Raw genomic sequence first — 24,138 nt, 5'->3', positions numbered from 1 at the left:
TTTATAGAAAGGAAATAAAACAAATCTCTGTGTAAAGGCTCATTCAAACAGTGCTTATCCCCATATAACGTGAAGAGTTCTTTGTTTACTAGCACTGAGCTGTGTGTAGGCAGCCCATATTAGTGAATGGACACTCATCGGCTTTAAACTCACCTGCATAATCGAGTTTGAGAAGCATGCAAGGAGAGGTGCATGGACCTCGATGCAGAGCCTGTGCATCAAGATCGGTGCATCCATCTCAGTGGCCCATATAGATGATGCCTGTCCATCCCCTAATATGGGGTGCCTGCATGCAACACAGTGCTAGTAAACAAAGGGCTATTCACGCTATACAAGACTGAGCACCTATGATAATGAGGCCCAAGGGTTTCTCTTTCCTATTCAGGTAGTCCTAAAGACTGCTACACAAAAAAAAGCTTACATGGACTCTGACAGCTCCCCTCCAAGGATATATGTTCACACAGATGGAAGAAGCCTTGGGTGTATATTTTTGACATCTGACAAATACCCCCTAACAAGTGGACTAGAATGCATGTATAGTACATTGCAAATGGCTCAGTACACACGGCTATGTTCACTGGGCATAATTTTGCGTTATGCTGTGATTGTTGAAAGTACTGATCAAAACTGTTCTCTCCAGTGCAATGTGGCCCCCTGCTGGCAAAATGCTCGCAGCATGGGCTTAAAGTCACCTGTGTAATCCAGAGCTGGAGTGAACATACCTTTTCAAATCTTCCTAATTGCCCTCCCTAGTTTCAGTTCACCAAAATAAATAACCAATCAAAACTTAATTTACATTGATCTGGCTGTCATACTGTGAAATCGGTTTGGCTGTTGATAGGTTACTGAGCATTGCGCAATATACAGTAACTTGAACACCTGTCATTTGGAATTTATCATGAAAACAAATAAGCTGGAGTAAGTTAGGTATGGGTTCAGGCAACTTAAAATATATCTAAACCCAAGAACAAAGATGTAATATATTAGAGCTTACAAGTCCCTATGCCTGGAGACTAGCCGGAGGAGAGTTGCCCTTTGGCCTGGCACAGTGGCCAGTTTCCAATATGCCATATTTGCGCAGGAATGCATGCACACTTATTGTGAACGCACATTCACCACAGCGCACATGTGTGCATGCTGGCGCACGTAATACACCACAGATCCTGGCGCCCTCTGCCCTTTAAAAGAGTGACTGCGGCACATGGACTTTGCTGACTGGTCTTCAGCTTTTTGCTTCCTGTTCCCTTGTTTTGCTTATGCCTCTGATTACTCGTTACTGGTCCGGCTTGCTCTTGGATTCCACTTGTCCCTTTCCACAGATATGCTATTGTCTCCTGTCCTGTGTATGACCTGGCTTGCCTGACCACTGCTCTGATCTCCCATCTGCTGACCACTGGCTTACTGACCTCTGGAATCGTCCCTGACTATGCCTTCTGCTTTACCCTGTCTGCTGTGTTCCACCTTGGTGCCTACCTGTTGTACCCAGCCTGTCCTTACCTGCAGTACTCACCTGTTGCTCTAGCTTGCAGTACTTACCTGCTGTATCCTGTCTGCTGCACTTACTACTGCAATGAACCAGCCCCCAATTCCCCGCCGATTCCCCACTCTGACAGCTAGCGGGGATCGCCAGTCCTGCCGCGTCACTCATTCACAGTCCTCTGTGAATGGAAAGCTACAAGTCCCGACAGCCTTTGCAGCTGTCAGCTTGTAGTTTTCCATTAACCACCAGGGCGCCGTGGTAGTTCATTGAGTCTTCCTGTCAGATTGTACAGTAAAACCTTGGTTTGAGAGTAACTTGTTTTCAGAGCATTTTTCAAGACAAGCACTATTTTTTTAATAAATTTTGACTTGATATACAAGCGATGTCTTGATATATAAATAATGTCATGTGTAACTGAATATAAAAGAGAAGAGAGGCGCCTCTAAAAGTGTAGCAATATGGTTACATTTAATGAAGGTACAACATTTAGAAACTCACATGGTTGATGATTAAAACAGGCACATCTAAGAATGCAGGTAAAGCTGTCCACATAGACCATCCTCCGCACTGCCATGGACGTCGTCCCTTCCACACTGCGCTCCACAAGCCGTTCAAGCCTCACTTTCAGATCGCTCTACTGCAGGGTAGTCTTCTCGGTCACAATTGCAGACTGACAGCGGTAAGAGCCAGAGGTGCGGCGGATGGTCTATGCGGACAGCTTTACCCTATGCCTGCATACTTAGATGTGCACGTTTATGCATGTTTGCGCTTATAAGCGTTTTATCAAAAACATTCCCCTGTGCTCATTTTCCACTATAATCAATTTAAATTTTAAAATGCCGAACGTGTGTAAACGCGTTTATGTGCATCAAGCAGTTTTTCTGCCCAAAAGCACCTCTTGTGATGTAGTTTTTTTTTTCAGCCTGTAAAGGCTTCTCCTAAAATATTCCTGTAAGCACCAAAATGTGCATGGACACGTAGGCTAACATAAAGTCGTGTCTACGGGCTGAAAGAAAAAACACCAAATGCCTGTATAAGCAGCATTTTTTATGCCCAGTGTGCATGATGCCTTATGGTTTCTATGAATTACCCAATGCTCACATTATTCTAGTTTGCCTGGATTAAAAAAATATGTATTTATATACAAACCAGTAACACATGATCTTAGGTCTGCTGGGCCATCATAATCCAAATAAGTAAGCTTATTTGCATCTCCACTGCGATGGCTGCCAAGGCAGGCTGTAAAATACAGAAAGAAAAGTTTAGTATAATTATTATTATTATTACAGTATTATTATTATTGTTAGAATTATATATTGCAAAAATCATTTAACATGCAAAAATGTAAACTGTAGCCTCTTCATGTAATTGTAATGCAAATCCCCATTAAAGCCCCATACACACTATTAGATTTTTTTGCAGATTTTTTGTCTTCAGATTTACCAAAACTATATAATATGAGGTCAAACCTTAATGCCGCGTACACACGATTGGAAATTCAGCGAGCAAAAGACCGATGAGAGCTTTTGGTTGGAAAATGTGACCGTGTGTATGCTCCATAGGACTTTTGCTGGCCGAATTCCAGCCAGCAAAAGATTGACAGCATATTCTCAATTTTTCGGTCAGAAAAAGTTCCGATCGGAAATGCCGATCGTCTGTAGTAATTCTGACGTGCAAAATTCCTACGCATGCTCAGAAACAATTTGACGCATGCTCGGAAGCATTGAACTTCATTTTCTCGGCTCATCGTTGTGTTGACGGTCTTGACGGTCGAAAGTTCAGCAAACTTTTGTGTGACCGTGCGTATGCAAGCCAAGCTTGAGCGGAATCCCGTCGGAAAAACCATCCAAGATTTTTCTGACAGAAAATCCGCTCATGTGTACGCGGCATTAGAGTCTCAATTTGTATGCAATCAAGCAGGCCCTTGCACCATATGGTTTTGGTAAATCTGAAGACAAAAATCTGCAGAAAATCTAATAGTGTGTATGGGGTCTTTGGCTACTTCTATACAACTTCTATTCTATACTTCTATCAAAGTAGTACTCAAGTCACCAAGAAGTTGCCAAGAAGTCACACTGTAAGTCGTGCAACTTTCAGGCCGCGACAGTGTAAACTGAGCCTACATTTTTGGGGGGGGGCTTTGGAATAAGAAATGTTTTATATCCTGTGGTGTTATTACTCTGTACATGTGTAGAGCAGTTGCTAATGTTAAGCCAAGCAATACAAGTATAGTTCATAGATTGATTTATGTAAATCTTCTAATGTCTTAGCTGGGTACAAATACCTATTCAGCAACAGTGTGATGTCCAGGTTTTGGTATGTTCCCCAATTTAATATTAGCAAGGATGCTATTGACTATCGACCATCGGTAATCGGACATGGCCTGTCTTTGGTTTTGGGTTGAATTAACTAAACTGGAGCTGAAAATGCCACTTTTTTATGAAAAAGTGGTTTAGTGAAAAAAAAAAATATTTACACAGATGTAATAAGATAATGCAATGGCAACAAGACAATTACAAAACTTCAAGTATTACAGAGTGTGGTACAAAACGTTTTGGAGTCTGACAAAGCAAAAGACCATGGGGGTTATTTACGAAAGGCAAATCCACTTTGCACTGCAAGTGCACTTGAAAGTGCACTGAAAGTGCACTTGGAAGTAAAGTCGCTGTAGATCCGAGGGGGATATGCAAGGAAAATAAAAAACAGCATTTTAGGAAGGGGGCACCTAGGAAACCTTAACTACTGAGTTTGAAGTTCGGGGGACCTATGGCTGCAAATGGGCACAGTGAGGCTGCAAATGGGCACTGTTGACCCTCTTTTCCACTTACAGTAGCTGTGCGTTTCTCACCCTCGTCTTATACTCGGGTCACTACGTTTTTCCCATTTTTTTGTGGTAAATTAGGGCCTCGACTTATACTCTGAACGACTTATACTCGAGTATATACGGTACTAGTTCTTAATTATGTGTTACTGAGAGCTCCGACTCCACTCTTTTACATTGTAGGTGAAGTTGAAAATAGACACAAGTACATCAAGTCCAACCTATGTGTGTGATTATATGTCAGTATTACATTGTATATCCCTGTATGTTGTGGTCGTTCAGGTGCTCATCTAACAGTTTTTTGGAACTATCGATGCCCCCCGCTGAAACCACCGCCTGTGGAAGGGAATTCCACATCCTTGCCGCTCTTACAGTAAAGAACCCTCTACGCGGTTTAAGCTTAAATCTCTTTTCATCTAAGTGTAATGATTTAGCCAGAGGTCTTATTAAACTCCCTTCCATGGAAAATTTTTATCCCTATTGTGGGGTCACCAGTATGGTATTTGTAAATTGAAATCATATCCCCTCTCAAGCGTCTCTTCTCCAGAGAGAATAAGTTCAGTGCTTGTAACCTTTCTTCATAAATAATAACCTCCAGACCCTTTATTAGTTTTGTTGCCCTTCTCTGTACTCGCTCTATTTTCAGTACATCCTTCCTGAGGACTGGTGCCCAGAACTGGACAGCATACTCCAGATGAGGCCGGACCAGAGTCTTGTAGAATGGGAGAATTATCGCTTTATCTCTTGAATTAATCCCCTTTTTAATGCATTCCAATATTCTGTTTGCTTTGCTAGCAGCAGCTTGGCATTGCACGCCATTGCTGAGCCTATCATCTACTAGGACCCCCAGGTCCTTTTCCATCCTAGATTCCCCCAGAGGTTCTCCCCCCAGTGAGTAGATTGCATTCATATTTTTGCCATCCAAATGCATTATTTTACATTTTTCCACATTAAACCTCATTTGCCATGTAGTTGCCCACACTATTAATTTGTTCAGATCTTCTTGCAAGGTTTCCACATCCTGCGGAGAAGTTATTACCCTGCTTAGCTTAGTATTGTCCACAAATACAGAGCTTGAACTGTTTACCCCATCCTCCAGGTCATTTATGAACAAATTAAATAGGATTGGTCCCAGCACAGAACCCTGGGGGACCCCACTTTCCACCCCTGACCATTCCGAGTACTCCCTATTTATCACCACCCTCTGAACTCTCCCTTGTTGCCAGTTTTCAATCCATGTACTCACCCTATGGTCCATGCCAACGGACCTTATTTTGTACAGTAAACGTTTATGGGGAACTGTGTCAAATGCTTTGCAAAATCCAGATACACCACGTCTACTGGCCTTCCTTTATCTAGATGGCAGCTCACTTCCTCATAGAAGGTTAATAGATTGGTTTGGCAAGAATGATTCTTAATCCATGCTGATTACTGCTAATGATATAGATCTTGTATATAGTGCTTTACTGTGCCCTCCAAGAGCTTGCATACTATTGATGTTAGGCTAACTGGTCTGTAATTCCCAGGAATGTCTTTTGGCCCTTTTTCAAATATTGGTGCTTCATTGGCTTTTCTCCAATCAGCTGGTACCATTCCAGTCAGTAGACTGTCAGTAAAAATTAGGAACAATGGTCTGGCAAGCAATTACTTGACTGGATTCCTAAGGACCCTCGGGTGCAAGCCATCTGGTCCCGGAGACTTATTAATGTTAAGTTTTCCAAGTCTATTTCTAATTTTGTCCTCTGTTAGCCATGAGGGTGCTTCCTGAGATGTGTCATGAGGATAAACACTGCAGTTTTGGTTACCAAAGCCCCCCAATTCCCTCATGAAGACTGAGAAGAAGAATACATTCAATACCTTCGCCATCTCTCCATCCTTAGTAACCAGATTCCCTTCATCATTCTTTATGGGGCCAATATGGTCTGTCCTCCCTATTGTAATGTTTATATACTTAAAGAATTTCTTGGGATTCTTTTGCTCTCCCCTGCTATGTGTCTTTCGTGTTCTATCTTAGCCGCCCTAATTGCACCCTTATTTTTCTTGTTGCATTCTTTGTAAAGTCTGAATGCCGATAATGATCCCTCAGCCTTGTATTTCTTGAAGGTCTTCTCCTTTGCTTTTATATGCATTTTTAAATTGGAGTTAAGCCATCCAGGACTTTTGTTTGCTCTTTTAAATGTATTTCCCAATGGGATGCACTGGCTAATGCCCTTATTTAATATGCTCTTAAAGCAAACCCATCTCTCCTCCATGTTCTTTGTTCCTAAGATTTTATCCCAATTTATATCTTCTAGCAGGGTTCGTAGTTTAGAGAAGTTGGCTCTTTTGAAATTCAGTGTCTTTGTACTCCCCTTATGTTTTCTATCTGTGTGATTTATACTGAAGCTAATTGACCTGTGATCGCTGTTTCCTTAATTGCCCCCTATTTACACATCCGTGATCAGGTCTATATTGTTGGCAATCAGTCGGTCTAGTAACACTTTGTTTCTACCATCTGACCCATGAAGTCTCAGGTTAGGGGGCCTATAGCATACTCCCAGTATTATTTTCCCCTTAGTTTCATCCCTTTGGAGCTGTAACCATATGGATTCCACCTCCTCCCTAGCCCCCTTAATGATGTCATCACTCACATTCACTTGTACATTATTCTTGATATACAGGCATACCCCTCCCCCTTTTTTACCCTCTCTATCCCTCCAATAAAGGGAATACCCTTGAATGGTTGCCAGCCAATCATGAGAGCTGTTGAACCAAGTCTCTGAAATTCCCACAAAATCGAAATCCTCCTCGTACAATAGTATCTCTAGTTCTCACATCTTGTCCGCCAGGCTCCTGGCATTGGTGAACATGCCACGTAGTTTAGGCCAGTCACATTCTGTACTCTTAATTTCCCCTCCCTCCTTTTGCCCTATTGTATATATAGGGGCTATTCACACATATTTGCATAGCAGGGATTTGCACCTTGAGGGATCCTCATTTTCGTTTTCTAGGCAATAAAGTTTACAGTTTTGGTGTTTTTTGTATTTCAAAGTTGCACTTCTGTTTGTCAAAAAGCAAGATTTTTGTTTGTTTATGAAACTTGGTTTTACTTATAAAGACATTATATATCATAATGGCTAAATCTATGTCTGTAGTGCATGTTCAAACCTTAATACCGTAAATAATAACATGTTAGATTTTTACTACAGGAGTATATAGAGTATATAGAGAAATGTTAAAATATTGCATTACAATTTAACTAAACCCACTTGATTTTAGTTGACTAAAATGTATGAGATTTTAGTCGACTAAAATGTCCTGGAAATTTTATTTGACTAAAAAATTACTAAAACTAAAATGGCATTTTAGTCAAAAGACTATGAATAGAACTAAATCGAAATTTGCTGCCAAAATTAACACTGCATTGGGGTGATTATACTCATGAGGTAGGTGCTTTTCCAATGAGTTTCGCCAGTTCAAACTGTATTTTAGGGCGTCGCAGCCCACTTTTATTAAACAGAATGGAAAGTACACATAACATCAGTTGCCTACACAGGAGGTTTCCACATCAAGATGAACAGACAATGCAAAATGGCGAGCTACCTGGCTCCCTTGTCAGCAGCACCGCTGCTCTCCTTACCAGTCCATACAACTGTATTGTCCAGCTCTTCTGATTAACTTGGCTCACTTAGCCTTGGTCACAGCACGCTGCTGCACAACCCACTCCTGACCTCAGCATAGGGGTTCTCCTGACAACCCGATAGGAGCCCACTTAAATCCTGGAACGAGACCTCATGTTTCCTGGCTGCCGGCTGGGGCACATCTGACCCCTGGGTGAGACCTTCTGTATCCAATATGGGAGATCTGAACTATCTTTAGGGCCGGTTCACACAGGGGCGACTTGTCAGGCGACCTAGTCGCCTGACAAGTCGCCTCCCGTTCTGTGCTACGGAACCGTTCTAATAGGAGCGACGCAAGTCGCTCCGACTTAGAAAAAGGTTCCTGTACTACTTTGGGGGCGACTTGCATAGACTTCTATGCAGAAGTCGTTTTGCAAGTCGCCTCGGAAGTCGTTTGCAGGTCGCCTCGCTGAGGCGACATGCAAATCGTGCCGCCCCTGTGTGAACCGGGGCTCAGGATTGAATACGTAACGACCCTGCACAATTGTGTACTTACACAGGCTGCAGGCATCTGGTAAAGGATTGAAGGTTCAGTCCTACCCAACAGACTTTGTAATCTTCAAGCTCAAAGAGGAGCTCCAATCGTTTTTCTGACAATTAAAAGTCAGCAGCTACAAAAACTGTAGCTGCTGACTTTTAATAAACAGACACTCACCTGTCCCATGATCCAGCATTGTGCTTACCCAAAGGGGGTGCCGGGGATCGTCTTCGTTCCCTGGTGCCAGCATCTTAACTGTGGGCTTTGTGAATGGTCCTGCATGAGGTGTCCCAAAAGACTGTGGGGGGGGGGGGAGTACAATTTCCTAAAGAGGAGGGGGGGCCTCAAAATTAAACATCCCCTTTTGGGTGAAGTTCCACTTTAACCACTTGCCGACTGCCGCATGTACATATACGTCGGCAGAATGGCCTTTAAATTTGCCGCCGTTTGATTGCGTGTGCGCCGCTGGCGGCGTGTGTGCGACCCTGCCGCGAGCTCCGTGAGTGAACGCGGGTCCCGCCGACTCGATGTCTGCAAGGATACCCGAGATCATCTCACGGAGAGGAAGAATGGGGAAATGCTAATGTAAACAAGCATTTCCCCGTTCTGCCTAATGATACTGACACTGATCACAGCTCCCTGTAATCAGTGTCATGTCACACATAGCCCATCCCCCCCACAGTTAGAACACATCCCTAGGACACACTTAACCCTTGCAGCGTCACCTCCTGGTTAACCCCTTCACTGCCAGTCACATTTACACAGTAATCAATGCATTTTTAATCGCACTGATCACTGTATAAATGTGAATGGTCCCAAAATAGCTCCAAAAGTGTCCAATCTGTTTGCCATAATGTCGCAGTCACGATAAAAATCGCTGATCGCTGCCCTTACTAGAAAAAAAAAATATTAATAAAAATGCCATAAAACTATCCCTTATTTTGTAGACGCTATAACTTTTGCGCAAACCAATCAATAAACGCTTATTGCAATTTTTTTAATCAAAAATATGTAGAAGAATACGTATCGGCCTAATATTTTTTGGGGATATTTATTATAGCAAAATGTAAAAAATATTGCTTTTTTTTCAAAATTGTTGCTCTTTTTTTGATTATAGCGCAAAAAATAAAAACTGCAGAGGTGATCAAATACCACCAAAAGAAAGCTCTCATTGTGGGGAAAAAAGGACGTTAATTTTGTTTGGGAGCCACGCCGCACGACTGCACAATTTTCAGTTAAAAACGACGCAGTGCCGAATCACAAAAAGTGCTCTGGTCTTTGGCCAGCCAAGTGGTCTGGGGCTTAATTGGTTAAGAGCACATATTCTATAACAATCATAACAAAGATATAATTTCTAAACTGACTACAAATATGGAAATATCCACTTACCTAAATATCTTGGGTAAAAGAATTCCTAGATAAAAAAAAAAGAATTATTCATAAGGATTAAACAACATCTATGGTCAAAATGTAAAATCATTCATTTGTACATTGTATTTCAATTATTTCCAGCCTAGTCTTATTAACCTGAAGTTTGTAAACTGTAAACTGTGAAGATTGCCATTCGCCACACATGTACTTCCTTGGATCCTGTGACATGTACTCACTATGCTCTGTAAGTAGGCATTCTTGTGGCACACATTTCTCAGAGCCTGCCTTCTGAACTACAGAGGTGCTGAGAAGAGGAGTTTCAGGAGGCGAAGTCACTACAGGAATCACTGCTTTCAGGCAGCAAGGTACATGGGATATGTAGTCCTTAAAAATTGAAAATAATCAGCAAAGGAGAAGCTGCAAAGCAAACAGGGAGTCTTGAAGTTGTGGAAAGAGATGGCCAGCAGACAGGCAGAACTCACAAAATGAACAGAGATTTTTAAAGTACGGTAAGTTTATATTGGATTGGCAATAATAACTATTGTCTGTATTGCTATTACAATGCTGGTGTTACAAAATGAAAGTGTCTGCTGTGATCATAAATTTCCTAAATCACACAAGTTCTATAAAGATAATAAATATGGTCCTTCAAGGCTAGTAAAGCTTAGAAAGTCACTAGAGGGGCTGCATATAGCATTTTTGGGGGGATTGCATACAGTATGTACACGTCAAATATATTGTGGTTGGGAGAAAGTTATTATTATTCTTTTTAAAGTGGGGCAATACAAAACAGCAGAGGGCTCTTCCTAAAGTGATTGTAAAGGTTTAATTATTATTGTTTAAAATAAGGACAATGTTATACTTACCTGTGCTGTGCAAGGGTTTTGTATAGAGCAGCTCCGAACCTCTTCTTCTGGGGTCCCCCCACCGGTGCTCCTTCTCTCTTGTGAGTTCCTGCATAGGAAGCTGCTTGCTATGGGAGCACCTGTGTGGGCTCCATCCTGAGCCAAGCTTTCTGCATCTATAGACAAACAGCTTCGCCCCCCTCTCCCACTTCACAGGATATGATTGACAGCAGCAGGAGCCAATAGCTTTGAGGAGGGAGAGAGAAAGCAGTGCAGAAGCAATTGGGCACAGGCTCAGGTAAGTATTTAGGGGGGTTGCAGGGGGTGGGGGAGCTGATCACAGAAGGTTTTTTTACCTTAATGCACAGAGTATATTAGGGTAAAAAAACATTCTGCCTTTAAAACCACTTTAAGAGTTAGCTAGCTGAAGAATCTTCAATATCCAACACTACTGAGAGTGACAGATATCTGGTACCTCTATGTGTGCTGTGGTTCCATCCATCGGCCCCTGCAGGACATAATAGTTTCTCCTTTATTTTCACCTGGTGATCCTGCCAGTAACATAATTCCTGTCCTAGAGTGATAACATTCACTCACTGTACTGTGTCGTAGAGGAGCAGTGTTGTCACCCTAAGCCGCTCACCTGATTTGGACTACAAACACCCCACCCTCCTCTCTATTACATAGGAGAGGTTTTATAGTTCACAGGAGATATCTGGGAAAACTGCTAACATTGAGATTTCTGCCAGGAATCAGAAAGATTTTTTTTCCTGGGTTTAGATGTACTTTAGGAGCTCATTCACACCATACACTGAACTGCATAGTCCCAATGCATAGACAAAGAAATTTGCCTTAAGTCCTATTGCTTCAGTTCAAATCGATGTGTTGTATTAGTGTTTGCTAAAAAAAATAGGCATACTATGCTTTGTAACGTGCTATGGTCTATAACGTTGAATTAAATGAATTTTGTGCAATTTCAATAAAGTTATAAAATGAAAAAAGGAAACGGCGCAACAGGTTGTGACAGTGCATCCCACTGCCCCTATGCAAGGCACACCTGTGGGCATGCATTATACAAAGCATAAACCGCACCTGCTGGTGTGTATGGGTCCTAAATCGGTCCCTCTGATCCACTTATACTCACCTTTACAACACTGTAGGTATACGTGGTAAGTACAAGTCAGAGATTTACTTTAAGGAGATTTACTATACATAATCTGTTTTTTTTTTTTAGTTTTGGATAGAGTGGAGAGGATTAGAACATCTGTCAGGTTTTTATTGCTGTCTGTGTCCCCGTTAGGGAGGTTCACTCTCTCATTGGGGTTGATTTACTAAAGGCAAATAGATTGTGCACTTTGCAAAGTTGCCCAGAGTATGGCAAATGACGTAAGGCTTCACTTTGCAAAGAGTACCCAATCACGTGCAAGGAAAATTAAAAAATAATGACTTTTTGGTTGCACATGATTGGATGATGGAAGTCAGCAGAGTTTTTGCTCATTTACTAAGCCCTGGAGCAACTGCACTTTGCAAAATGCACCGTCTTTTTCACTTTAGTAAATCTATTTTTTCATACTATTAAAATGAGAAAAAAAATCAAAAATTTTGGGTTGCCACTGGAACAGGAATAGAGGAGAAATCTTTTCATTGGTAATCTAGTTCTGGCGACACTTTGGAGAAATTTCAGCTAACTTCCTCATTTGGCTATGGGACAGGAAGTGAAGAGAAATCTTCTCAATAAGATACAGATGGAAAAAGAAAGGGGGGGGGGGACTATCAGGAGTTATAACTGTCCCTTATTCTATCCAACATAAAAAAATACCTTTTAGTTCTACATTAAAATCAGTAAACTGCAAATTCAGATTAAAGTTGGCAAAATACGAGCAAAGTTCAAATAAATGTTGGAGCTGAACACAAAATATATTGTCTCTGCTTACCGTTTCAGGGGTGTTCTCAAATATTTCCCGAGCTTCTTCCTTATTGCAAAGTTCCTCAATACATTCCCTTTCCAGGTCACCACCTTTACTTTCTTCAAAAAATGAATTTGCTCTCCGTTTTCTTGTAAGAAATTGAGAAGCGGACTGCGAAGATAAAACTGTACAGAGAAAAAAAAAAGTTAATTTTCAATTCTATGTATGTTAGTTTTCTGTGTGGCGATATCACTAATAATCATGTCTCCAACTCTAGGAAACCTAACAACCTTCCCCTGTTGTGGAACTGCACCCACGCAGCCCCATCCAGGCTGTTACCAGTTTTGGTGCTGCGACTGGGGCTACTGTAAGCCATGATAGCCGGAAGGCGATCAGTAGCTCGCAATACAAATAAACTTTATTATAAACAATGTCAAGATCCATGAATAACCCTGCTGATGCTTCTCAGTCAAACACGACCTTGATCATAACTATGATTAAAGCTATGTTTGGCTGCATCAGCAGGGTTATTCATGATTATAAAGTGGTTCTAAAGTTTTTTACCCTAATGGATTCACTGCATTAAAGTAAAAAATCCTCTGTGCAGCTCCACCCCACCCCCCTTTACTTACCTGAGTCTGATATCGATCCAGTGCTGTGCATGACAGCAACAGCTCTCTCCGCTCTCTCTCTCCTCACAGGGCAGATTGATAGCAACTGGAGTCATTGGCTGCTGTCAATCAAATCCTATGATTGGGAAGCGGGGGTAAGTGTCCATCGATGCAGGCAGTGGGGCTCGGAATCGAGCCTGCACAAGTGCCCCCATAGGAAGTGTGTTCCTATGGTATGCACTCACCGAAGAGGATAAGCCAAGAGCGCCGGCGTCGGGACCCGAGAAGAAGAGGATGGGGCTGCTTTGTGCAAAATATTTGCACAAAGCAGGTGAGTGTGACAAATTTTAAAATAGTATGTTATGTTTTAAATAAAAAATATCCTTTGGGAATTACTTCAACCTTGTTTTAATAAAGTTTAATTGTACTGCAAGTTCCTGATCATGTGCTGTCTTTATCATACACTAGCAGCGCTAAGGAGCCTGCAGGAGAGAAGCATCTGGTAAGTAAAAGTGCATTACCAAGTCCCCTAGAAGTAAACAAGTAGTTAACTCTTGCAGTGGGGCCAGGAGTTTAAGGTTTCCTTGAGTTCAGCTTTAAAGGTTCACATGAAAATTCAGAATTCTTATAATGCCCCATACACACGATCAGATTTTCCGACAACAAATGTTGGTCGTGAGCTTGTTGGCGGTAAGTCCGACCGTGCGTATGCTCCATCGGACATTATTTGTCAGACTTTCCGCCAACAAATGTTGGCTAGCAGGTTCTCAAATTTTCCGCCAACAAATATTTGTTGTCGGACTTTCTGATCGTGTGTACACAAGTCTGCCAGACAAAAGTCCTCTCATGCTCAGAATCAAGTACGAGATATAACTAGCGTTCGTAATGGAGATATCATGTACGTCTTGTACGTCACTATGTTTGCAATTGTTGGCCAACATTTGTGTGACCATGTGTATGCAAGATAAGTAACTCCAGCTTTTTTTTTTCTGGGTGAGTGTTAATAAACCCAGTAATATAAAAATAGTTCCTCTGCACCCCCCCCCCCACAGTGCCCACAGCTTATAAATCTTCTTTTTACATTTAAATATTGCCACATTATAAATTTTTTGCTGATCTGTATACCACGGTTACATGACAAAATAAACAGTTTGTCCAGTGCTGAGTTTTCAGGTAGGAGGAGAATTCCACTACAGCCTGCATACACGCCCACATGTGAGATGTCAATATCATGTGACCTAAACAGTTTAACTGAAACAGGAAATGTTCTCTCCAGCAATAGAGACTAAACTGAGCATGTGCAGGACGGCTACCCTCACTGTATTATATGGCCTTGCCAAGATAGACAGTGCAGGAGTGAAGGATTTGTCCATATAGTTTCAAAAAGCCTTTTTACACGATGCAGCGGATTAATCCCTTAAGTTTCACAGTGAGTATAACAAGCATGCTATGCTGCATATACAGACAGATTTTACTGTTGTGGGTTTAGTAACACTTTACTGTTTACTGTTTGCAGACAGAGAGTCCTGAATTCACTCCCTACAAATGTGTTCTAAGTTACATTCACTAAGTAGTAAGGCAGAAAGACTTTGAGCATTTATAAAAGGGACCGGGAGTCATGCCACCTTCCTCCCACAGCTTTAATTAAATGGACGCTGCTTGTTTTTTTATCTGTCAGTGAAACAAAAATGCCCAACAACGTGTTGCGGCCTCCAACAATGTTAATTTTGACGTCAAATTTCGATTTAGTTTTAGTCATAGTCTTTTGAATAAAATTACATTTTAGTTTTAGTTGTATTTTAGTCATTTGAATTGTTTTAGTTGTATTTTAGTCAACTAAAATAGTGTTCATTTCATCAACGAAAATATTTTCTTCAATAAAATTAACACTGGCCTCCAGCAGTATTCGGGAGCACAGTTGCACCTTCGTATACTGGATAGCTTATGTTGTTTGTCCAGTTTATCGTTTTTGATTATGCTGCCACTTGTGACCATTGGACTAAGAAGGCTTAAGGCTTTAAACCTGACAGCATGGGCATGCGGTCGCCCCTCCCTTTAAAAAAATTTTTTTTTTTTAAAAATAGGGATATGTACATTTTACTGTATTAGGGATAAGGTCCCTTTAGGAAACTTTTAAATGGGATTAGGGGCAGGAAAACATGGTCACATGACATTTGGGAAATTCCCAGAATGTCATGTGACCCCCCGGGAATGTTCTGGAAAGGGCGCTTATTATATCTAGGGCCCTCTCACAGGAGTCTTCCCGCCAGGGTTCAGCTAATCAGTGTCGGTGCAACAAGCTCCTCAGAAGGGCTATAATACGTTTAAGTTGCAGCCGAGCTGACTATAAAATCTCTAATGAGGCAAGTGCTGGAGCGAGCAGGGAACAGCGGCGGGGAAGACTGGCTCAGGAGGTGCCTCGCCTTGGCTGAAGAGGATAACGAGCGGAGGGGAATAATAATTAATAGATTGTCTGACAGTATCAATACACCAGGTAAATGACAGCAGTAATTAAGGAATTGTCTGGTCTAATGAAGGAAGAAATACTGTCAGTATAGGCAATAGTAATAGTTTTCCTTCAGCAACAGCTAATGTTAATCCTCAAATTTCGTTACCAGCTAAGATTAATATGTCTAGCTCATCTGTTCCTGAGGCATGTTTTAAAGAAATGTTGCCATGTGAGATCTCGCTGTTAGGATATCACCTTTCTCCTCAGACCAAAGATAACATTTGGAAGGGTCAATTTGTGGACATTTTGTCCTTAATTCCATCTGCAAAGGAATATATCAACAGAGCTGACAAAAAAATCAGATGAAAAATCTGAGGATGATAGGAGAAGGCCAGTGGCAAGGTCTTTTAATAATTGGCTTCAGTCATTTGCTATATATGCTAGCGTGTTCGGTGAAAAACACCCCGAATATTGCAGTGGGCTTTTTCAACATATGGAACATGTGCTAGAGACCTATAAGGGTTTTGGAGGACTAGGATGGTTCCAATATAATGAAACTGTAAGACAAAAGCTATCAATATACAGTATCCATCACTAAAGTGGGGAAATAAAGACGTTGGGTTGTGGCTTAACCTGATAGTGCCACAGAAAACAGGCTGCACTAGGCAGCAGCCACAATCTACAGTGTCCCCTTATAAAAGAGGATATTGTTTCGCATACAACAAGAACCAGTGTAAATGGGAGGTTCTTGCAAATACAAGCATGAATGCTCACACTGTTCAGGACCCCACCCTTTACTCAGGTGTTTCAAAAGGAATACCAATTTTCAAGGCTTCCAGAAAGATAATTATACAAAAAGCATACACACCAGTGAAACTAACAAGCATGTAGCAATGGTTGGAAATATATCCAGACCAGGAGATGACCAAGTTTTTAATTGAAGGTTTCTCCAAAGGTTTCCCTTTGCCGGTATTTCAGGGTGAAGGGTGGGAACTGGTTAAAAATTTAAAGTCGGTGGCTACTTATGCACATATAGTTAAAGAGAAGTTATTGAAAGAATACAAAGAGGGTAGAATAGCAGGTCCATTTAGCTCCCCCCCCCCCCCCCCCTTTTGCACATTTTAGAGTATCTCTGTCCAAGAAGGAGCCAAATTCCTTTCGCCTAATACACCACCTATCATTCCCTAAGGGTACCTCCTTAAATGATGAAATAGATGCTAGCATGTCATCCGTATCTTATTGCATGTTTGAGGGTGCTATTCAGCAGATCAGGAGATTTGGTAAAGGTGCAAAAGTAGATATAAAGGCTGCTTTTAGACTACTACCTATTGACCCATTGGCATTCAATTCCTTAGGTATGTATTTTGAAGGCAACTATTATTTTGATATGTGCCTCCCTATGGGATGTTTCATATCCTGTGCCTATTTTGAAAAATTTGCATCCTTTCTCCAATGGGTAGTTGCTTTCGAAGCTGGTTATCAAGGTATATTACACTATATTGATGACTTCTTATTCATTGGCCTGGCGCAGTCCCCTATTTGTTCATTTATGCTACAGCTGTTTAGTGTAGTCGCTCAGCACTTTGGTATCCCATTAGCTAGCAAAAAAACAGTTTTTCCATCCTCATCCATAGAATTCTTAGGTATCAAGATAAACACAGAGACATTTGAATTTCAGTTACCTGAGTCAAAAATTAACAAAATTAAAGCCTTTATTTCTGTGTTTGTTAGGTGTAAAAAAGTTTTATTAAAAGAACTACAATCACTATTAGGACTATTGACCTTTGCGACAAGAATCATGCCTGTTGGCAGGATATTCTGGCGTCACTTGTATTTAGCTGTGTCACGCATTAAATCTCCGTTTTCACACATCAGATTGACAGCCGACCTCAAGGAGGAAATGTTAATTTGGTTTCAATTCTTTGATATATATATATAATGGTTGATAATTTTTCCAGGAGCAATTTATGTCTTCATCTGACCTTGAATTATATACAAATGCTGCAGGTTCATGTGGATTCTCGGCTATTTGGAAGACTCACTGGTGCTGTGGTAAGTGGCCAGATAGGTGGGAAAAAATTAAAGCCACCAAAAGTATAGTAGTATTGGAACTATTTCCTTTAGTAGTAGCTCTAGAAATATGGGGTGAGCAATTAGCCAATAAAAGAATCTTGATTATTTCAGATAATAAAGGAGTTATATATGCCGTGAATTGCTTGTCAGCTAAATCAAAACAGGTGGTCCAATTGCTTAGATACTTAGTGTTTCTTTGCCTTAAAATTAATATTTGGCTAAAAGCCAGGCATGCTCCAGGGAAGGAGAATCAAATTGCGGATGCCTTGTCTCGATTTCAGGTATGCAGATTCTGTCAACTTCTTTCCAATGCAGACAAGGAAGATCATGTGCAGGGCTGGTGCTACCACTATGCAAACTAGGCATCCACCTAGGGTGCACTGCTGCCTAGGGCACAGCCGTGACCACTTGTTGCTGCATTTGCAGTCTTTATTTTTTTGGGGGGTGCAAGTAGCTGGTCTTGCTTAGAGTGTAAAATAGTCTAGCACCGGCCCTGGTCACGTGTGCCCAGAACATCTATGGAGCCTGATTTAGAAGTTCTTGCAAATTCAATAAGACATTCTGTTGCACACAGTACATGGGCTGAATATTCAGCCGCATGGCACAGGTGGACCAACTTTGCTAGGGAGCTTTACATACAATTTAATTCTCCTTATGAAACAGATATTCAGATGTTTCTATGTAGTTTAATGCAGTCAGAATGGTATCATAGTCATATTGCCAAAATCCTGGCGGGTGTATCATTTTTCTTAAAGTTAAGAAACGTACCTCCATGTACAGCATTCTTTTCCATCCAGCAGGCTCTTAAATGATATTTTTTTTTTTCCAGATAATAGGAGACCTATTTTGATTCAGGGACTAAAAAAGCTGTGTGCTCATTTGGTGTGTTCTTCAGTTTTCAAGGCTGTGCTATTTAATGCTGCTTTAGTTCTAGCCTTTTTTGGTGCCCTCCGAATATCCTAACTTTTACCAAAAAACAAGACGGTAGTTTCGGGTTTACTGAAACATCATGTCTCTGAGACAGGGATACGATTGTTCATCCCTGTTTCAAAAACAGAGGTAAGGGTATTTGGATCTCTCTATGCCACTGTGGAGATGTGGATATCTGTCCAGTCAGATCGTTGAACAGATATCTAGCTGTTAGGCCATTTGGTGAAGGATCCTTTCTGATTCACTCAGATGGGTCTCCTCTTACCAGGTATCAGTTCAATTTCATTTTAAAAGCATGCATTAAGAAGCTGGATTTACAACAATTTAAGTTTACCTCTCAATCTTTCAGTATCATTGCGGCTACGGAGGTCGTTAAGATGGGATTGGATGATGCAATAATCAAAAGATTGGGTAGATGGGAATGGCAACGTTGTCAAATTTATGTCAGACCTGATCTCTCTCTTTAATTCTAGGCACTGGAAGATATGTTTGGATCCTGGGCCACTCTTTTGTATACTGGTCTAATAAAAGAGCCATGAATCGCTGCTATACGTCCAATTTGTCTCTGGATCCTGAAAATTTTCAGATATACTGGAAAGGAATTAGAGGTCTTCAATGGTCTAATTTGTGTTTCTATCTCTCCAGATTGCTTGAGTTATGGCCGGCCCCTGATGTATTAATTGTGCACCTAGGGGGAAATGATGTTGGGAAAATAAGAACACTGGATGTTATGTTTATGATGAAACGTGACCTTCATAGATTCAAGTTAGGATCCCCAAATATCAAAATAATCTTTTCAGAGATAGTTCCTCGGCTCATATGGCTCCAGGATGCCCATTTGAAAAATTTTGAGAAAATTAGGAAACGTTTAAACAAGCCTATGGATTAATTCATGCCACACATTGGAGATTTTTCCTATAGGCATATTTAGAGGGTGGTTTTGCTGGATTATATAGATCAGATGGCGTTCATCTGTCAGAAATGGGAGTAGACATCTTTAATTTCGGGTTGCAAAACTGCACTGAATTGGCCGTAGTTGTGGGGTAGGCCGGGCTTGAGATTTCAAAACTGGCGTGTGGGGACTTTGGTTATAAATATTCTGTATGCTCGGGTGCATTAAGACTGAGCTGTTTTAAGTTTATTGTTTGAAATTTGAGAATTTTATGCGTTGATAAAATTATCAAGATATTGTTATTATTATTTATTGATTTGAATACACCAATAAACGTGTCGTGGCCAATTTTTTGCCAACAAGTTGTTTTGTGTCATTATTTAAATAGGTATTTGACTTTGTGGTATTCGGGGAGGTTAGGTGCGGCCTGAATTCCCATAGACTAAGAAGGCTTAAGGCTTTAAGCCTGACAGCATGGGCATGCAGTCGCCCCTCCTCTTTAAAAAAATAAAATAAAATAGGGATATGGACATTTTACTGTATTAGGGATAAGGTCCCTTTAAGAAAATTTCAAATGGGATTGGGGCAGGAAAACATGGTCACTTGACATTTGGGAATTTCCCAGGATGTCATGTGACCCCTGGGAATGTTCTGGAAAGGGGGCTTATTATATATAAGACCCTCTCACAGGAGTAGTCCCGCCAGTGTTCAGCTAGTCGGCGTCGGTGCGACAAGCTCCCCACTCTCCCACCCTAGTCACTAAGCACGTTATGTGGTTTGTCACCCTTCATATTTGTAGGGGGGACTTTGATTATAAATATTCTGTATGCTTGAGTCCTTTAAGACTGAACTGTTTTAAGTTTATTGTTTGAAATTTAAGAATTTTATCAATTAATAAAATTATCAAGATGTTGTTATTATTTATTGATTTGAATACACCAATAAACGTGCCACGGCAAATTTTTTGCCAACAAGTTGTTTTGTATCATTATTTAACCACTTGACAACTGGGCACTTAAACCCCCTTCCTAACCAGACCAATTTTCAGCTTTTTGTGCTCTCACATTTTGAATGACAATTACTCAGTCATGCAACACTGTATCTTTATGAAATTTTTGTCCTTTTTTTCACACAAATAGAGCTTTCTTTTGGTGGTATTTAATCACTGCTGGGTTCTTTATTTTTTGCGCCATAAAAGAAAAAAGACCGAAAAATCTGTAAAAAAATACATTTTTCTTCGTTTCTGTTATAATATTTTGCAAATTAGTAATTTTTCTTCATATATTTTGGCCAAAATTTATACTGCTACATATCTTTGGTAAAAATAACCCAAATCGGTGGATATTATTTGGTCTTTTTGAAAGTTATAGAGTCCAAAAGCTATGGTGCGAATATCTGAAAATTGATCACACCTGAAGTACTGACGGCCTATCTCATTTCTTGAGACCCTAACATGCCAGAAAAGTACAAATACCCCCCAAATGACCCCTTTTTGGAAAGAAGACATTCCAAGCTATTTAGAAAGATGCATGGTGAGTTTTTTGAAGTTGTCATTTTTTCCCACAATTCTTTGCAAAATCAAGGTTTTTTTTTTACTTTTTTTTTTTTCCACAAAATTGTCATATTAGCAGGGTATTTCTCACAGACCGCATATGCATACCACAAATTACACCCCAAAACACATTCTGCTATTACTCCCGAGTATGGTGATACCACATGTGTGAGACTTTTACACAGCGTGGCCACATACAGAGGCCCAACATGCACGGAGCACCTTCAGGCGTTCTGGAGCACCCAGGCCAATTCTGACATTTCTCTCCTACATGTAAAAATCATCATTTATTAGCTAGAAAATTACTTAGAACCCCAAAACATTATATATATGTTTTTTTAGCAAAGACCCTAGAGAATACAATGGCGGTCGTTGCAACTTTTTATCTCGCACGGTATTTGCGCACCAATTTTTTTAACGCTTTTTTTGGAAAAAAAACTGTTTTGTGCTTTACAAAAACCAAAACAGTAAAGTTAGCCCAATGTTTTTGCATAATGTGAAAGATGAAGTTACGCCGAGTAAATAGATACCCAACATGTCACCCTTCAAAATTGCACGCGCTTGTGGAATGGCGCCAAACTTTGCTACTCAAAAATCCCCATAGGCAACGCTTTAAAATTTTTTACTGGTTACATGTTTTGAGTTACAGAGGAGGTCTAGGGCCGAAATTATTGCTCTCGCTCTACCGATTGCAGCGATACCTCACATGTGTGGTTTGAACACCGTTTTCATATGTGGGCCGGACTTACGTATGCGTTCACTTCTGCATGCGAGCACACAGGGACAGGGGCACTTTAAAAATTTTTTTTTTTAAATTGTTCATTTTACTTTATTTATTTTAGTTTGATGCTTTTTTCCCAAAAAAAAAATTTTTGACCACTTTTATTCCTATTACAAGGAATATAAACATCCTTGTAATAGGAATATGGCATGACAGGTCCTCTTTACAGTGAGATATGGGGTCAATAAGACCCCACATCTCACCTCTAGGCTGGGAAGCCCGAAATTAAAAAAAAAAAAAAAAAAAGATCCTGGCTTCGATCGTAGCGGTGAGTCGGTAGAAGCACCGCAAGGCGGCGGGAAGGGGGGACGTCCCCTCTCGCCTCCCGTAAGAACGATCAAGCAGTGGAACAGCTGCTATGATCATTCTCATGGTGTAGGGAATCGCCGGCTGAAAAAGCTGATATCTGAATGATGCCTGTAGCTGCAACCATCATTCAGATATCTCCGCACAAAGTCAAGGACGTTGTATGATGGCCGGCGGGCGGGAAGTGGTTAAAACGCTTTTTTTTTTTTTTAACACAAAGTTGTCCATTTATACAATATTTCTACCACATAACATGTACATACCAAAAATGACACCCCAAAATAGATTCTCCTGCTCCTCCTGAGTACGGATTTAGAAGTTCTTGCAAATTCAATAAGACATTCTGTTGCACACAGTACATGGGCTGAATATTCAGCCGCATGGCACAGGTGGACCAACTTTGCTAGGGAGCTTTACATACAATTTAATTCTCCTTATGAAACAGATATTCAGATGTTTCTATGTAGTTTAATGCAGTCAGAATGGTATCATAGTCATATTGCCAAAATCCTGGCGGGTGTATCATTTTTCTTAAAGTTAAGAAACGTACCTCCATGTACAGCATTCTTTTCCATCCAGCAGGCTCTTAAATGATATTTTTTTTTTTCCAGATAATAGGAGACCTATTTTGATTCAGAGACTAAAAAAGCTGTGTGCTCATTTGGTGTGTTCTTCAGTTTTCAAGGCTGTGCTATTTAATGCTGCTTTAGTTCTAGCCTTTTTTGGTGCCCTCCGAATATCCTAACTTTTACCAAAAAACAAGACGGTAGTTTCGGGTTTACTGAAACATCATGTCTCTGAGACAGGGATACGATTGTTCATCCCTGTTTCAAAAACAGAGGTAAGGGTATTTGGATCTCTCTATGCCACTGTGGAGATGTGGATATCTGTCCAGTCAGATCGTTGAACAGATATCTAGCTGTTAGGCCATTTGGTGAAGGATCCTTTCTGATTCACTCAGATGGGTCTCCTCTTACCAGGTATCAGTTCAATTTCATTTTAAAAGCATGCATTAAGAAGCTGGATTTACAACAATTTAAGTTTACCTCTCAATCTTTCAGTATCATTGCGGCTACGGAGGTCGTTAAGATGGGATTGGATGATGCAATAATCAAAAGATTGGGTAGATGGGAATTGCAACGTTGTCAAATTTATGTCAGACCTGATCTCTCTCTTTAATTCTAGGCACTGGAAGAGATGTTTGGATCCTGGGCCACTCTTTTGTATACTGGTCTAATAAAAGAGCCATGAATCGTTGCTATACGTCCAATTTGTCTCTGGATCCTGAAAATTTTCAGATATACTGGAAAGGAATTAGAGGTCTTCAATGGTCTAATTTGTGTTTCTATCTCTCCAGATTGCTTGAGTTATGGCCGGCCCCTGATGTATTAATTGTGCACCTAGGGGGAAATGATGTTGGGAAAATAAGAACACTGGATGTTATGTTTATGATGAAATGTGACCTTCATAGATTCAAGTTAGGATCCCCAAATATCAAAATAATCTTTTCAGAGATAGTTCCTCGGCTCATATGGCTCCAGGATGCCCATTTGAAAAATTTTGAGAAAATTAGGAAACGTTTAAACAAGCCTATGGAGTAATTCATGCCACACATTGGAGATTTTTCCTATAGGCATATTTAGAGGGTGGTTTTGCTGGATTATATAGATCAGATGGCGTTCATCTGTCAGAAATGGGAGTAGACATCTTTAATTTCGGGTTGCAAAACTGCACTGAATTGGCCGTAGTTGTGGGGTAGGCCGGGCTTGAGATTTCAAAACTGGCGTGTGGGGACTTTGGTTATAAATATTCTGTATGCTCGGGTGCATTAAGACTGAGCTGTTTTAAGTTTATTGTTTGAAATTTGAGAATTTTATGCGTTGATAAAATTATCAAGATATTGTTATTATTATTTATTGATTTGAATACACCAATAAACGTGTCGTGGCCAATTTTTTGCCAACAAGTTGTTTTGTGTCATTA

The 24,138-nt window shown here is 40.6% G+C and overlaps 1 protein-coding gene across 1 annotated transcript in view; it reads right to left on the bottom strand.

The window, feature by feature from the left end:
* The window catches only part of PROS1 (protein S), a 125,607-nt gene that overhangs the window by 76,945 nt on the left and 24,524 nt on the right, over positions 1 to 24,138 (bottom strand). The window contains exons 2-4 of the mRNA XM_073616998.1: positions 12,589 to 12,746; positions 9,828 to 9,852; positions 2,630 to 2,719 (exon numbers count right to left, since the gene is read on the bottom strand). Of these exons, the coding sequence (XP_073473099.1) occupies positions 2,630 to 2,719; positions 9,828 to 9,852; positions 12,589 to 12,746 (273 nt within the window). The remainder of the gene's footprint in view (positions 1 to 2,629; positions 2,720 to 9,827; positions 9,853 to 12,588; positions 12,747 to 24,138) is intronic.

This window comes from Aquarana catesbeiana, linkage group LG02 (assembly GCF_042186555.1).
Source record: "Aquarana catesbeiana isolate 2022-GZ linkage group LG02, ASM4218655v1, whole genome shotgun sequence".
NCBI classification, from domain to species: domain Eukaryota; kingdom Metazoa; phylum Chordata; class Amphibia; order Anura; family Ranidae; genus Aquarana; species Aquarana catesbeiana.
This window is presented reverse-complemented; position numbering and strand designations above follow the sequence as displayed.